General features: G+C 38.2%; 1 protein-coding gene across 2 annotated transcripts; it reads left to right on the top strand.

Annotated features, from left to right (window-relative positions):
* Positions 1 to 729: 729 nt before the first annotated feature.
* Positions 730 to 16,031, top strand: LOC113107367 (prolactin-releasing peptide receptor-like). Of its 2 annotated transcripts, XM_026269821.1 has the most exons (4): positions 730 to 773; positions 9,089 to 9,171; positions 9,532 to 10,042; positions 14,862 to 16,031. In XM_026269821.1, exons 3-4 carry the CDS (start codon positions 9,573 to 9,575, stop codon positions 15,502 to 15,504), a joined length of 1,113 nt encoding a protein of 370 aa, XP_026125606.1. In that variant the 5' UTR covers positions 730 to 773; positions 9,089 to 9,171; positions 9,532 to 9,572; the 3' UTR covers positions 15,505 to 16,031. The 2 variants fall into 2 exon arrangements, with proteins under 2 accessions (XP_026125606.1, XP_026125605.1); XM_026269820.1 differs by lacking the exon at positions 9,089 to 9,171.
* Positions 16,032 to 16,973: the final 942 nt, after the last annotated feature.

The raw sequence follows: 16,973 nt of genomic DNA, 5'->3' as shown, positions 1-16,973 counted from the left end.
GAGAAGCACCTGTATTTTTGTCCTCTTTGGATATTGACAGCTGAGGTCATGAACTGCTGTAATTCATTTCCGAGAATTAATTTCAACTATTTCTTCTAGGGAAAATATGAGAGAGTTAAGACAGAGTTTAGATTTATACATGAATATATATGAATATATGAAAAATGAACACGAATATATATGAAAACACTACATGATGATGATTCATAAGCATATGAAGAGTTCAGATGCAAAAGCCTCTAAATGCCATCTGAAATTTTCATCTAAAATTTGGATTTTTATCAGGCTCCTATATTTATGTTCAGTTATTTCACTTTAATAGTCTGGCAAAGGACCTGCAGATTGGCATTAAAGTAAAATGACTCAACCTAAGCATAGTAGCTTGATAAAAATCCTAATTTTAGATGCAAATTTCAGATGGCATTTAGAGGCTTTTGCATCTGAACTCTTCATATACAAAATGGACTATACTGAAACATTCCTGGCTCACTGATAGTGCACACATTAAACATTCTCTGGCACCCTTGTGACATTAACTCTACCCAAAAGCTCTCTCTCTCTCTCTCTCTCTCTCTCTCTCTCTCTCTCTCTCTCTTCCACACACACACACACACACACACACACTTGACCCCGCCTCTCCAGCGGGAAACACTAGTCTGGTGCTCTCACTCAGGTCCGGTAGCGCATCTCATTATAAACGAACGCGCGCGAGTCCTCAGATTGAGAAACTGCGCATCCACGAGGAGTCTACTAACCTCATCCCTGTTTGAAAGGTGAGTCATCTCATTTTATAGTCTTATTGCTCAGAATAATTCAGTTCTCTCATGTATTTCTCAAGATTCTGTGACTGTTTATAGTCAGTTTAAAGTAGTGAATTAGACAAAAAATTAAGACGCATCCACAAAAACAAAACATGAGTAATATTGTAATTAGACGTTTAGTTAATACAATTTGCAATACAATACTTTAGTATGTGAATATTATATTATACGAATGTAGCCCATTTTATTCAGAAGTGGAGTACTGCAATCTCATCACTTAGAGATAAGTAATTACAAGATTTTAATACAAATTAATTTTTGGATTAACTAGTTCAAGCCTGCAACTGAATGGATTCAGTTCCCCATCGACTGATAAAAGTATATGGCTCACACACTTTGATTGCTACATTGATTCATACATTGAATCAGCATTTGTGTTTTGACTTTGTGTTTTTGTGGAAATCCGAATCTGAATTTTTTTTTTTTTTGACACCCCGCGTGCATATTATTAAATTGGCTACTCCAACATTCCAATAAAATCCACATGACTATGTAGTTATTAATTATCAAAGTTTCATTAATAAGAGTGTCTATTAGGCCTATATTGTAAGTTACGACTTTAAATTTGCTGAAGAAGAAAAAAAATCATTATTAAGTGTGTTTATGAGAGAGAAAGAGTGTGTGTCAGAGAGCTATAGTTCGCCTGTGAACATGAATCAAATGAAAAGCTTTACACCTGGCAGGGCAAGGATTGTAGATTTCCGACCTGGATTGACAATATGTTTTAATGAGAGTATTTGAGAGCAGGTGGCTTGTAAAGAAATTGAAATGATTAAACACAATGGCAAAAAATCGACAGCTGAATTAAGTGACTTCTAGAGATTAATCTTTGCTTTTTCTACTCACCTTCCATAGGAGATAAGCAGGCTGAGTTAAGGCATTACTGCACATAGACATTTGGGGGAAAACATGTCTTATGCATTCTGTTTTGATGGGAAATGGCATTGCAAAGATTTTTGTTCATCTGATTAATATATGCATGCCAAACATGTCACTTTGTTGAGTAAAGTCAAAATATTGTAACACCATTTAATCAACTTCATATTGGTTAACAAAATAATTCTTGTTTTTAATCTCCCCCCTTCTTAGGCAAAGCCTTAAGACTGATTCACGGCAAATACTGTAGGTGCTGTTGAAATAGATCTGAATGTGTTCAGCTTGACAAAGGGTATTTTCTGACGCTAGATTGATTCATCATTTTAATTTGGATTTAAAGGTAAAACAAAAGTTATTCTGAGAAAGAGAACTGTTGCATGAATAATGCATGCTGTAATATATTTGATCATGGCCACACATCTCACTTCCTGCAGCTGTTGTGCAGCAGATGTGTGAGGCTATAGGAAAGGTGTCACTTTAGGAAGAAAAGTGTTTTCACAGAAAGTTTTAACAGCTCTGTCAGAACTATGTTATAGAGGTTACAAGAAGAGTTCACACAAAATTCACACGCTTATGTCATTTCAAACCATATCACTTGCTCATTTTTGACGGTAGGTTGTCTTTTACATTTGACTTCAGTGTATAGCAGCATCACAGTGCTTGATATGAAACAAGTAATACATTCTCTGAGAAATCCAGTTAATGTACTGATGTGTAGGAATGGATTCACCCAATATACACTTCAGATCTACAGCGCTTTCTTCCTGGGCTTCTTTGTAAGCATTTTAAAGGAGTTGTAAACTGCCTTTGTTTTTTTATTTTGTACTGTTCTCTGAGGTCCACTTATAATGTTATCAAGACGTTTTGTCATGTTTTGAACCCCCTCATCAGAACGCTCTGTGTCGGATTGTAGGCTCTGAAGTAAACGCCCACTGCTATGATTGGCTAACAGTTGTGTATGTTTGACATATATATATATATATATGTACATACATTAATATATATATATATATTAATGACCTCTTATATGTCAAAAGATCAAGAGAATTTTAGTTTCTCAATTCATGACACCTTTAAGACTGGAATACACTGTGACTTATGCAGATTTTCCATAACAATCTCATGGCATTTCATAACTATTTTACACAATTTGGTGGCTAATTTGTATGCATGAGATCACATAAATTCATACAAGCTACCCAATAATTCACTTAATTTTCATGCATCCCAGTGGCAAGTTATATTTATGGTTGGAACTTCAGGGTTATTTTTTCCCCTCAAACTTGTATGTTTTCATTTTATTCACATTGTATGAAATAATGCAAAATGGCCTTCTTGTTAAGTACCTTTCTTTCCAGTCTGGACTCAACAGTAGTCAACACTAGTTGGCTAAAGTATGAAGTAGTCTGTGGATTTTGGGCAGTTATATTCAATAGATTTTGTGTAGAAATGACATACGTATTGTACTGAGACTCAAACTCAGATTTTTTTAGCTTTAGGCTATAGCTGTGTCTTAATTAAAGCGTCTTGGAGACATTGCCACAGTTCATCAGGATTGAGTCTGTCTCAGTTTGTTCTGTTCCTTCATGTTATTCCAGACAGACTGGATGATGGTGAGATCAGATCTCTGTGTGGAGACTCCTTGTGCATTCAAAAATCCCAATGGATTATTTCAATTAATGGCAAAAGAAATGTTTGTAAATGTAAACTGATACTTCCTACAGACACATTCCAGCAAAAGATAGAAAAACAACTTAAACTTAAAATTTGTGTGTGTGTGTGTGTGTGTGTGTGCAAAATACTAATTACCTAAGATATATAAATGTTATTAAAATATTGCTATAACACTGTTACATGCTAGTGCAAAATGAAGGCATCACACCTTGATGAAATGTTCTCGTTGTGATTTTTTTTTTATGTTATAGCCCTATTTTAATAAAGAGATTTAATAGGGCCTCAGATTTCTTGTTTTAAAGTGCTCTCTCTTCAAAGAGCATCTAACAACCTTGATGTGAACAGCTTCTAGCTGCAGTGATTGGTCACAGTTTATTGTGATTTTGACAGTTACTATCAGCAAAATTAGGAACAAGTTTCCTAATAAATTTTGTGTGTGTGTTTTGTTTCATTCTCTTTTTTTAATTGCAGTTATATTTAGGGAAAGGTAATATATTGAATTTTAGAGATACCATTGAAATAATTGCATAATCAATATAAAATTGATTAAAAATATAAAATATTGATAGTGAATATCAGAGACAGCACCAATAGGCAATTTCACTCCTGTTAACTAGCAAAGAAGTGCTTATGTGTTCCATCAACTAGTTCCCGATCTGAAAGAGTTTTAGTGCCGGTGGGAGCATAGGGTCATGCCACAGAGCATCTCTTAAACCAGAAACCATTGACAGACTTACGTTCTTAGCTAAGGCTGCACTGTGTAAAATCGAGTATGTGAGTTATATTGCTGTAAAGAAATGTCTTGTAACCATTTTACACTATTTTTATCCATACTGTTACATTGGTATGTGCAAATTTTAATTAAAAGAAGCAAGTGGTCAGTAGAAGTTGCATGTGGTCGAAATTTTTAACTTTGTTTTTGCACTAAACATTTTGAAAATGTGCTTCGAACTAATAGGTGTTTTTATAAAATCATGTTTTTTTGTTTGTTTGTTCGTTTTTTTTATGTGTTTAGAGTAAATTAAAAATATAAAGATACATATTGATTATATATAATCAAAATTTGGAAAATATTTAGATATAAAACTTTAGGTATATGGCCCAGTCCTAGTTTTATTTAGGTTATTTCAGCTATTTTTGGCTTGTTTTGAGTTATTTTATACATAAAAACCTTTTTGACAGCATTCTACGGCTAACCGCAGGGACACTGATTCAGTTCTGTTCACCTGGGCTCTCACTCTAACGTGAGCACTAAAAAGCACCTCAATAGTTCCATTAGTCTGTGTTTTTACCGGCTGAGCATAATTAAAGCACCCAGAGGAAGGGGACTCTACCACCCGGTTTAAAGAAACTCACAGTATTCTGGAGGCTGACAATAACACATACCTCACAATGCGTGTTTACTTATTGCATAAATATAAAAAGCTGTTTAGTTTGGGTGCAATTCAAAAGCAAGCATGTACATAGAAAACAAAAAAAAAGAGAGTCCACAACGAGAGTTTTTCCAACATTCAACACACATCATGATATTAGGTCTAAAATAGCTCAAAGGAATAGTTTGCCCAAAAATGATCGGGTATATCCAGTATGTCTAGACAATTATTTCTTCATCAAAACAGATTGATCCTCTGGATTGGTCCAAACAGTCGATTAAAAACATCAAAATAATCCATGTGACTCCAGTCCATCAATTAACTTGTATAGGGAAAAGCTGCATAACTGTAATAAACAAATACATAATTAAGATGTTTTCTGGCTGTTCCTGTTCACCTGCCTGAATTTCCTTTGTTAGTTTGCATACTTTTTGATGAGTTAGTTCCCACACCTGTTCTCTTTCTCTCTGATTGTGTTCCCCATGTATTTAAGCCCTCAGTTTCCCTCGGCTCATGGCTTAGTATTGTTTGTTGTTTGAATTGTATTGGGTGGTTTCTCCTTGTGGATTTATTAAAAGCACCTCTTGGACTCGATTCCTTCCTCGTGTGCTTTATTATACAGTAACACAATTACAGAATAATGGACCAAATAGAGCTAAATTATTTGCAGAATTGTTTTTCTTTACACTGTTTTTATGGACTTTCCCAGTGTGCAACTCTTTTTGCTCAAGCAGGGGAATCGCTCCATCAAGGACAACACAAGGGATTTTTAAATCTTGCATACCTTACACATTACCCAGACAGCTGCCTGTATACTTTTCACTGTCAGACTTGCCAAGGACTAGGCTAAGCTGTACGGTCATTAAGGGAGCTTCACTGCCTACAGTATGTGGAGTGAGTATTGGTGAGCTGTGGCTCGCCCTTCCCTGCTAGAGCCCCTGACGGACGGAGAGCCAGAGCCTTCCTCCAGTCAAAAGCCAGCACAAAAAGGAAGTTCCTGAACTTATCATCGCCCCAGAGCCTCACAACACATCTGACCAGGTGTGGGAGCCAGCAACACTTCATGTGCCAGAGGGAGTTATAGTAGAATACAAGAGCAAGGAATGTAGACCCACCCACATTCCGGTTACTGCGAGTGAGCTTTTGCTGGTTTATGAGCCTTTTTTATAATATTCTGGAAGAGTTTGATCCCCTGTTTCTCTTCTCCATTGGTTTCACCAGCCCTGAACCCCCACCCAGCCTCCCTCTCCCACCTCCTCTTCAGGAATCTGTCTATTCCTCATCTCTGATGGCTCCAGTCAGTAAACTTGTTTGAGATGAACTTCACTAGCCAGCCACCGGAATTGAGTGTGGAAGTGAAAGTGGAAGCGTTTAGTTAGACACTCTTTGCTCCCGGTAGTGACACTCGCGTGTTGTTTGCATACTCTATCACAGATAAAGTGAATTAAATGCAATATTTGTCAAATACACAGATATTTCAGAAATGTTTTCGTGAGCAACAGAAACACTTTTTATATACTGCTTAATACAGCGCCATCTGTACATGAATAAAGTTCAACAAATGTATACAGTATACTATAAATCCCAATAAAGTGGGGGTAAATTGGCTTTTATCATTGTTGACTCAATATAACAGCGCGACTACAGTAAACAAAAAGTTTACTGTTATAAAAACACAGATTTGTGAGCATTATTGGAACCGAAATGTTAGAATAAGCATGCAACACATGCAGGCCTTGTCATCACAGAATCTGACTAATGAGAATAAAGTGTGTCATCATCAAGGCTTTCGCAGCTGAGTTTGAGCAACTGCAGTGGCTGGTCTAGGCTGGTGGTCTTGTTTTGCTGCAGCAACGATCAAAGTCTGACAAATTTTCTAACCAGAATGCATTGTTTTGAGAGGCAGCAGTCGGTGCGCAGACCAATCAGCATCTGACTTGAAGCAGTGCATGCCAGTTATAAATTTTGTCCGTCTTGAGACGGTACCGACGCCACGTCACTGTCACGTGTGGCATCAAAGTAGCTCGATAACGCCCCCGGAGAGCACCTGGCTGACTCAGCCGGCATAGTTTCTTCAGAGTGCTTGCTGGAGCTCTGATGACAACACTGCTATTTCATGGTTGGCCAGATTCACTGCATGACAACGACCTTGTGTGTTTCAGGTTTAATCTAACATCCTCAAGAATGCTCACAAATCTGTGTTCTTAGAAACAGTAAAAGTTTAGTCACACTGTTATATTGAGTCACGTTTAACAAAAAACACTGCTAAAAGCCAATTTAAACCTACTTTATTGATATTTAAATACTATATGTTTATGTTGAACTTTATTCCTGAACAGATGGTTGTTTATTAAACAGTATAAAAAAGTGTGTCTGTTGGTCACGAAAACATTTCTGAAACATCTGTGTATTTGACAAATGCTGCATTTTATTTACTTTATCTGTGAAATGAAAAAAATGAAAGCGTCACTACCGGGAGCAGAAAGTGTTCGACTTGACGTCTCCATTTTCAATTCCACCCCTAACTGCAAGCCATAGCCCCTCACTACAGAACACAAGATCCAGGGGTGTGGTTGGATCCAACTCTAGGGGGTGGAGATGGGTGGGTTTAGGGATCTGGTAAGTTTAGGTATATGTAAGGTGAGAGGAGGTGGATCTAGATCCAACCAACCCCCCTGGATCTTGTGTTCTGCAGTGAGAACCATGTCCTGCAAGCACTATTCTCGCCGATTGGTCTGCACAGTGCTGTTTCAAGTTCAACATACCTATAGTCTCTTGGCTCATCCTCAGTCTGCTTCAGGCCTTCCAGTCACCTGCTCCATCTAGGCTTGAGGATCCTCTGCCTCCTGCTTCTGAACCCCAGACTCCACCTATGCCCTTCAACCGATCAGCTCCACTGGGCTCCCTCATCCCACTGGCTCTGCCAGGGAATTCCAGTCCTCCACCTTTGCCTTGTCCCTCTATCCTTCGGGCTCTGTCTGGCTCCTCCTTCCTCCTGACTCTGCTTTTGTCCTCCGATGCTCCAGCTCCACCATGTTCTTTCAGGTTATTTTCCATAGTTTTTGATTCATTAGTTCCCACCCCCCTCCCCTATTACATTCCCTGTTCATTTAAACCCTTAGTTTCCCTTAGCTCAAGGCCAGTATTGAATCTTTGTTTGTGGTTTCTCCTTATTTATTAGAAAGGACTTCTTGGACTTTATTCGAAGTGTTGCATAAAGCAACAAGTTACAATAAAGAGCTGGATGATATGGTTACATTTTTCACAATTATATTTTGTGTTAACTCTGTCTCTCATAATGCATATCTCACAATTAAATTCATTTATTTTTAGTCTTCTCAGAAAAACAATCAAGGCATAAAGCAAAGGTTTTATTTATTTTTGCAAAAAGAACAAAAATGCCATGCAGAGACCTAGGTGGACAGTTATAAGTAATGATGCAAAATGGTGGATCTTGTGCTTTACAAAACATTAAATTAATTACTGAAAATAAGCTTTTCAAAGCAATCTCCAGTTTTGCTACAGTGGTTTAAAAAAAGAAAACCTCCATGGTAACGTTTTTCAACACTGTCAAATAAGTCGCAAGATAAGAAGAAAGAGTGTAAAACTAGCACACTAAAACTGTCTTTAGAAAACTTAAACTGTCACTTCAAGTTACTGTGATGATCACATTTAATTAAATTCAGATATTGAAAATGCATTGTAAATATTTAATTTCTCATCCAGTGATAACTCAACCTAGTCGACACCCTGGGGATGTTTATTCAGTCTGGTCTTTGAATGTGCTTAAGGAAGATTTGAGCTAATTAAATAAGTTGTCTCTGACATTCAGCTCATGCTTCTGTTTATATAAAATCAACTGAACTGAACTTGAACTGGCCATCTTTAGAACCGCGTTGTCCATAAAAACAATTTAAAAACAATCTGTGAAGAGAAATTGGTGCTTCATTTATCTGATGCATGTAAAAATCAAGGACCACAACTGATACCTGACAATAAGTATTTTTAAATGTCAAAAAAAAACAAAAAAAACAACCCCGATTGATAATAAGGATGATGACAAAATAAATTAAGCAGTTGCTACTGCTTTTGCAGCACCTGACTGATTGGTACAGAGACAAAAACAGAAAACACAATCACTGTAGTTTTTTTTAGAGTAAAGACCAAAGAGCATTTATTCTAAATCTATGAACACTTTACTTACTTAATTAGAGGACGTGAGTGAATGAGGCTCAACAGCAACGGTCATGTCTGATTGCAGCCGAGACGCATCTTTGACTCAAATCATGCTGGCTTTCATTAGTGTCCTTACAAGTTTCTGTTTACTGCTGTTTGAATTGACAGAGCATACACAGAAAGGAACATGCAGATCTCAAGTCCTGCTGATTCTTTTATGAATAACCTGCTACGGAAACCAGCCATCTAAAGTAAGTCAAGGCTGTAATGAAGAGCTTTTCGATGTGACTCCTGCATCACTAATGTTCAGAAGTACTGCTGTGCGGAAAGTGGTTCGGTATAGAGAACAGGATCTTTGAAGGAAATTGTAGCTGTGCTCATTAGAGTTTGAAAAAGTCACTTCATTATATGAGCCAGCTGAACTTTCAAGACAACCTAGCACCTATATATTGCCAACTGCATGTTTGGTAGCACACGCCTCCACAGGACGCACTCAACTGGCTCGCTTCTTCTTCAAACATCTGTTCATGGTTTAAAATTCAGCTAATGAGTTGAGTTATGAAGAAAGCTAACCAAAGTGTATCTCTTTCCTTGTTATTATGCCAAAACAGCTACTGTTTAGGTCTCTACGAGCAGTATACCAGCCGTGAGCATGGATGGCAGTAGTGGCGAATGGCTCAGCACTCAAGTGCCCTCGTCTTGCCTGGAAAACTTCACCATGGAGAATTCCAGCAGGGGCCAAATCTATGAAGTCGTCCTGCAGTCGACGAACACGACTAAACATAATCCCCAGTTTGTTGGTGTGGAGCTCCTTCAGTCCTTTAAACCCCTCATCATCCCGTGCTACGCTCTCGTGGTCCTGGTTGGAGTTTTCGGGAACTATCTGCTGCTTTACGTCATCTGCCACACCAAAAAAATGCACAACGTGACCAACTTCTTCATCGGTAACTTGGCGTTTTCTGACATGCTGATGTGTGCTACCTGCGTGCCCTTTACCCTGGCATATGCTTTTAACCCTCGCGGGTGGGTTTTTGGAAGATTCATGTGCTACCTGGTGTTCCTCATTCAGCCTGTGACTGTGTACGTGTCGGTTTTCACACTGACAGCTATTGGGGTGGACAGGTGAGTGATGCATGCGAGCGTTGTGTCTCTTGACAGTGTGACCAATTCATCATTGCATCAGAGTTTTATTAGCATTTTGGGGCTTTTGTGAAGCATGGTTACGTAACAGATTGATTCAGTGGATTCATCACGTAGTTTCAAAAAGTCTCTTATATTCATTTCTTTACAAAAATGTGATGTGAAACATTATTACAATTTAAATAAAAAACTTTTTTATTCTCAAATATTTTAAAAGCATTTATTTGAAATAAAAATATATTTTGTAACATTTGCAAGGTCACCTTTTTTTATATAAAAAAAGTTAATGCATCCTTGCTGAATAAAGGTATTCATTTCTTTGAAAAAAAAACAAAAACAATCTTATTAACCCCAAATTTTGAATAGTAGAGTATATGTATGTTTAAGTATATAGTGATCTATAGTGTCACATATAGTGTAAGTATAGTGTATATAGTGTACATATAGCCTAAGTATAGTGTTTTTAGTGTACGTATAGTGTATATAGTGTACATATAGTGTTAGTATGAGTATATAGTGTTTAAATTTGTCTGTGTAACAGGTTTTTGTAAACATATCCTTACATGTACAGTGTAGCGCAACAAAAATCTATGTGGGATATAGATGTTACTGCCTCGTGTCATTCACTTCGCATAGGTGATAATATGATGACTGGAATCATTATTTCTTTAAATGTTTAAAATGAAAAATTTGTTCTGATCTACTAGCAATTCGACTTCCTTCAAACTTGCCACTGCTGTATAGTATTTAGCTTGAACATTTCTTTAACAGATTTTTGTTTGAACAGATTTCAAACTTTTCACCATGCCTTTATGTTTTAGCTGTCCTTAACAGCTCCTTCCTCAGATACTCTGCTAAAAACATCTATTTGATTTGAATTACCATGCTTATTGTGTTGAAATCATGCATTTTAAAGCCATATCAGTTTACACTTTTGATATATACCCTATATACAGTATTGTTCAAAATAATAGCAGTACAATGTGACTAACCAGAATAATCAAGGTTTTTCGTGTATTTTTTTATTGCTACGTGGCAAACAAGTTACCAGTAGGTTCAGTAGATTCTCAGAAAACAAATGAGACCCAGCATTCATGATATGCACGCTCTTAAGGCTGTGCAATTGGGCAATTAGTTGAAAGGGGTGTGTTCAAAAAAATAGCAGTGTGGCATTCAATCACTGAGGTCATCAATTTTGTGAAGAAACAGGTGTGAATCAGGTGGCCCCTATTTAAGGAGGAAGCCAACACTTGTTGAACATGCATTTGAAAGCTGAGGAAAATGGGTCGTTCAAGACATTGTTCAGAAGAACAGCGTACTTTGATTAAAAAGTTGATTAGAGAGGGGAAAACCTATAAAGAGGTGCAAAAAATGATAGGCTGTTCAGCTAAAATGATCTCCAATGCCTTAAAATGGAGAGCAAAACCAGAGAGACGTGGAAGAAAACGGAAGACAACCATCAAAATGGATAGAAGAATAACCAGAATGGCAAAGGCTCAGCCAATGATCACCTCCAGGATGATCAAAGACAGTCTGGAGTTACCTGTAAGTACTGTGACAGTTAGAAGACGTCTGTGTGAAGCTAATCTATTTTCAAGAATCCCCCGCAAAGTCCCTCTGTTAAAAAAAGGCATGTGCAGAAGAGGTTACAATTTGCCAAAGAACACATCAACTGGCCTAAAGAGAAATGGAGGAACATTTTGTGGACTGATGAGAGTAAAATTGTTCTTTTTGGGTCCAAGGGCCACAGGCAGTTTGTGAGACGACCCCCAAACTCTGAATTCAAGCCACAGTACACAGTGAAGACAGTGAAGCATGGAGGTGCAAGCATCATGATATGGGCATGTTTCTCCTACTATGGTGTTGGGCCTATTTATCGCATACCAGGGATCATGGATCAGTTTGCATATGTTAAAATACTTGAAGAGGTCATGTTGCCCTATGCTGAAGAGGACATGCCCTTGAAATGGTTGTTTCAACAAGACAATGACCCAAAACACACTAGTAAACGGGCAAAGTCTTGGTTCCAAACCAACAAAATTAATGTTATGGAGTGGCCAGCCCAATCTCCAGACCTTAATCCAATTGAGAACTTGTGGGGTGATATCAAAAATGCTGTTTCTGAAGCAAAACCAAGAAATGTGAATGAATTGTGGAATGTTGTTAAAGAATCATGGAGTGGAATAACAGCTGAGAGGTGCCACAAGTTGGTTGACTCCATGCCACACAGATGTCAAGCAGTTTTAAAAAACTGTGGTCATACAACTAAATATTAGTTTAGTGATTCACAGGATTGCTAAATCCCAGAAAAAAAAATGTTTGTACAAAATAGTTTTGAGTTTGTACAGTCAAAGGTAGACACTGCTATTTTTTTGAACACACCCCTTTCAACTAATTGCCCAATTGCACAGCCTTAAGAGCGTGCATATCATGAATGCTGGGTCTTGTTTGTTTTCTGACAATCTACTGAACCTACTGGTAACTTGTTTGCCACGTAGCAATAAAAAATATACTAAAAACCTTGATTATTCTGGTTAGTCACATTGTACTGCTATTATTTTGAACAATACTGTATAGGGTTTTATGAGCGCACGCACAGAAAGCAGCTGTCACACAGTACTAAACTGAGTTCTTTTTCATCTCTTATTCCACTCAAACTGTCAAACAGTTTATGTTAAAAAACACACCTGAGTTACAAAAATGGTCTGTCATGTCTGTGAAGGTAAACCACTGGGAAAGAAATTGCATGTTTATATTAGATCTGTGTAGATTTATACAGTAAATAAATTTATAAATCCACTGCTCTGTTGTGTCCTCTGAGACTGGGACTCTAAATAGTTTTCTGTGCTCATCTGTGCAGCATAAAACAGAACGGTAACTGTTAGCATGTATTGCTCAAATTTTCGCCATTACCTGCTAAAACATGGTGTCGCCATGGGTGGAAACTTGCAGATTAAGGGGAGGTAATATTATAATAAATTCCCTTTTCTACATCACGGGGGAGTGAAATCTGAGCGGCTTGCTTTTCATAAGCTTGCAGAGAAAGGCGTACCAAAAACAAAATTACTGGTTCATTCTTTTCACATTTTCTGGGTTAGTACGTACACTGGGGAACCGATTATGGCACTTAAACACGGAAAAATGTACATTCCCATGATATGCCACCTTTAAAATAGATAACAAAGTGAAATCATAATCAAGAGTAATATAAACGGCTCTTTTTCTGGGGCCAGACGAGCCTGTAAGTTCTTATGGTACACAAAAAAGCAATGCTATTATGTGACACAATTGTATAATGACACATTCTACAGAAAGCTGGAAGGCTAAAGTAATGTCAACATACTGCCATATGTAAAATACCAAGGACATCAAAAATAAACCAGGACTTCTTATCCCCAAATCTGAAAAGAAATTCAAAGTGGATCTTCTCTGTTTAACTTTGTGGCTTCGTGCAGCCTTTAACCTTCACACTTCCCTGCTTGCGTAGGCATGTGAGTCAGTGATGGATGATGGTGCTGAGCTATAGTCAAAGAAAATGAAAAATTGCTGGTTTATAATAGGTGCATTAAGAATCCATTTACCTTACAGTAAAGGCTGACATCTCCCGTACATCATCTTGTGGTTCATCTCCTGTGCTTTTACACGTGATGGAGCCTACATGAATACTGTCTTTAAAAGCTTTTGATATTATCGTAGGTGTTTGGATGCAGACCCATTCATCTAGGCTGGATCGGAGGCAAGGAAATGTGCATCAATTGATGAGCAAGCTTTTGCATCAAAAGATCCCAAAGGTTTCTCTCACCTTAAAGATAAAGAAAAGAGTTCATTTACAGGTCTTGTTTTGATCCAGTTTCTTATAGCCCACTGATTATATCTCTACAAAATCAGCATGCAACATTTTGCATTTGCTTCAGCTTATAACGTTGTCTTTTATATCTTAACACATAGTTCTCAAACTCAAATTGGGGCCACTAGTCATCTGGCATCTCCAAGGTCAATGACATACAAGAGCTTCTTTTAAAATCCTAGCTTGAAGCACTTTCCTATAAATAGTTTAATATGAAACTATGTTTTCTATACCATCTCTCAGTTTGTACATTTTGTGCTTAAAAAGATGACCAATTTCAAATGATAGTGTCAATTCTAATAATAAATCAGTCCGACAGAGAATAATTTTAAGCAAGACAGTACATAAACCTTGACCAATCAAATCCTTTAAACTAAACTGGCTTAAAACTGTATGGGCTTGTTCACACAGAATGTGTTTTTGGTTTCCATGGCCTTCGTTACAGTTTTGTAAACATGCGCTAGGCTTGACGTGATCAACATGTTTTTAAAAGACTCAAATTTAACTTTTATAAGATCAAGAAGACCCTTTACTTTTTGACATTTAGTTGCGCTTTGTAAACAGATCTCTTTGTTACTCATTAGCATTTGGGAAAGATCAAATAGCATGTTAGCGCCGCTACCGAACTAAATGGCTCTTTTCAGTGCTCGATTCCCTCAGAACTGAAGGATCGATTACTTATGAAATCGAGACTAAATTCTAAGACTTGTAATCAATGACATTTTAGCGGAACTATATTTATTACAATTAATGTTTTCTTTTCAAGCAGTTCCTCATTTTAAGATTTGTTCTTCATTAATACTGTATGTACGTATCACCTTGACAAGTTTTCAGTCAAAACGCATTTTAAAGGGATACTCCACCCAAAGATTATAATTGTCTCAACATTTACTTGATACAGGTGTGTGATCACTACTGTAACTTGTTGCCTAAAGCTGTCATTTTAACTTCTAGATACTACGCTACGGTTCATCCGCTGAAGAAGCGCATCTCAGTTCTGGCCTGCACATATCTTCTGTCAGGGATCTGGATTCTGTCGTGTGGTCTGGTGGCTCCGGCTGTGGCCCACACGTACCATGTGGAGTTCAAGGAGGAAGGTTTCACCATCTGCGAGGAGTTCTGGATGGGGCAGGAGAAAGAGCGTCTAGCCTATGCTTACAGCACACTCTTCATCACCTATGTTCTTCCTCTGTCCGCACTTTGCATCTCCTACTTGTGTATTTCAGTGAAGCTTCGCAATTGTGTGGTGCCAGGTCATCGCACCCAGAGCCAAGCGGAAGCCCAGCGGGCTCGGAAACGCAAGACGTTTCGTCTGGTGTCTTTAGTCGTCGCTGCTTTTGGGATCTGCTGGCTGCCGATAAGTGTCTTCAATGTTCTTCGGGATATTGATATAGACCTGATCGACAAGCGCTACTTCCTGCTGATCCAGCTATTGTGTCATTTGTGTGGAATGAGTTCCTCTTGTTGTAACCCGTTTTTATATGCATGGCTGCACGATCGTTTCAGGGCGGAATTGCGCAAGATGTTCACCTGCCATCGACGGATTGCCATCGGGATTCCTGCACACAACTGCGCCACTGCTAGTGTGGTTCTCTGACAGAAAAAGAGGGCATCTAGTTAGTTCAAAGACTACTGAGGCTAGAAGAACACTTGGGTCACATACTTTTGGAAAAGAGAAAGTGTTCACATTGGTCCTGGCTGGAACTCTACCATCTGTAAGGTTCTCCCACATGCATCTTGTTTTAGATGGACACAGATGGTATTTCTTGGATGTACAAGCCATGTGAGAAAGCTGTTGGATTTAGCCACAAGATTTCACCATGCTGTCTGTGATTTGGATATGGATTTTCTAGGAAGGAAAATGCATGTTGGTCACATTACAGAGAAACGGTCGCTAAAATACTGCAACAGAAACATACAGATACCTAGCTTTCAGAAAGCAAATGCTTTAGCTTTAAAAGTGAATTGCAGCTTATTTTAATGCCTTTCAGACTGTAGGATTAATTTTTTTTAAATTGCATGTGTTTATACAAGATGTCACTGAATATATATTAACATCAAACAGAGAAAATATTCAAAAAGAGCACATGGCATAGAAATTAGGGGTGTAACGGTTCACAAAATTCACGGTTCGGTTCGATACGATACACTGATGTCACGGTTCGGTTCGGTTCGGTTCGGTACGTTTTAGATACAGCAAAATGCAAAAACATCTCAACTTTTCAGAATGCCGCAAGCGCACCGCGGGTCATGTGACAAGAACTAACCAATCAGCTTCATCCTTTCCCATAACAACGTTGAAAACTCAGCCAAGATGAAGGAACAGCTGATTATAGTTGTATATGGATTGCAATTTTGAAATAAATTTAGTAGCAGAGCTACTGCAAGCGATTTTTAGAGCTGCAAATCCATTTATCCTTCGCTGAAATTTCCGCGTCTCATGGAGAGAGCACGTCATTGTTGCTTAGCAAAGACAGACGCCTCATGAGCGCTTCTGCCCGAGCGCTTTGGAAAGGAGGAGAAAGACGTGCTTAGCGTTTTTAGGCGCGATATGTGAACGGCCCCTAAGGCGCTCGCTCACTCAGCACGCGCTGAAGGCTCATTGCAAAATGTCTAATGCATTTAACAGACCAGAAATATAAGATCCTAAAATAACCAACAGGTCTGGTGTTTGGGTGCACTTTGGATTCCCTGTAAGCTATAATACTGGTGTCTAAATGCTGCAGGCATAGTTTGTTGCGTGCATGTTTCTCCTTTTTTTCGTCTTTTCCCAGATACTGACACAATAAGGTGATGTCGGCGTAAATGAGTTGACATGTTTCAAGTATTCACGCTGGTGTTTTTTTTTTTTTTAAAGCAATGAAGCAACCGCGCGAAGCCCTCACTATATAGGATTTTAGAAAGAATGCAGAGCACTCGTGTAGTGTGCAAACTTACCACAGTGTGGATTTCAGAAAGTGTGCAAAGACTTCACGTGCACACTTACCATAACATGGATTTACAAATAATGTTCTAAGGAGGGGCTCTCATGTCACTCTGATCGAGCAGCTCATAGATGGAATCATG

Source organism: Carassius auratus, chromosome 8 (assembly GCF_003368295.1).
Source record: "Carassius auratus strain Wakin chromosome 8, ASM336829v1, whole genome shotgun sequence".
In the NCBI taxonomy this organism is placed as follows: domain Eukaryota; kingdom Metazoa; phylum Chordata; class Actinopteri; order Cypriniformes; family Cyprinidae; genus Carassius; species Carassius auratus.
Note: the sequence above shows the minus strand (reverse complement) of the source record. Positions and strands in the feature narration are given on the sequence as shown.

What these genes read in the sequence shown, in the direction of transcription:
- LOC113107367 (XM_026269820.1), top strand. Translation starts at nt 9,573, where the DNA reads ATGGATGGCAGTAGTGGCGAATGGCTCAGCACTCAAGTGCCCTCGTCT. An exon ending in ACAGCTATTGGGGTGGACAG is followed by an intron (nt 10,043 to 14,861) that starts GTGAGTGATGCA and finishes TTTAACTTCTAG; the next exon opens with ATACTACGCTACGGTTCATC.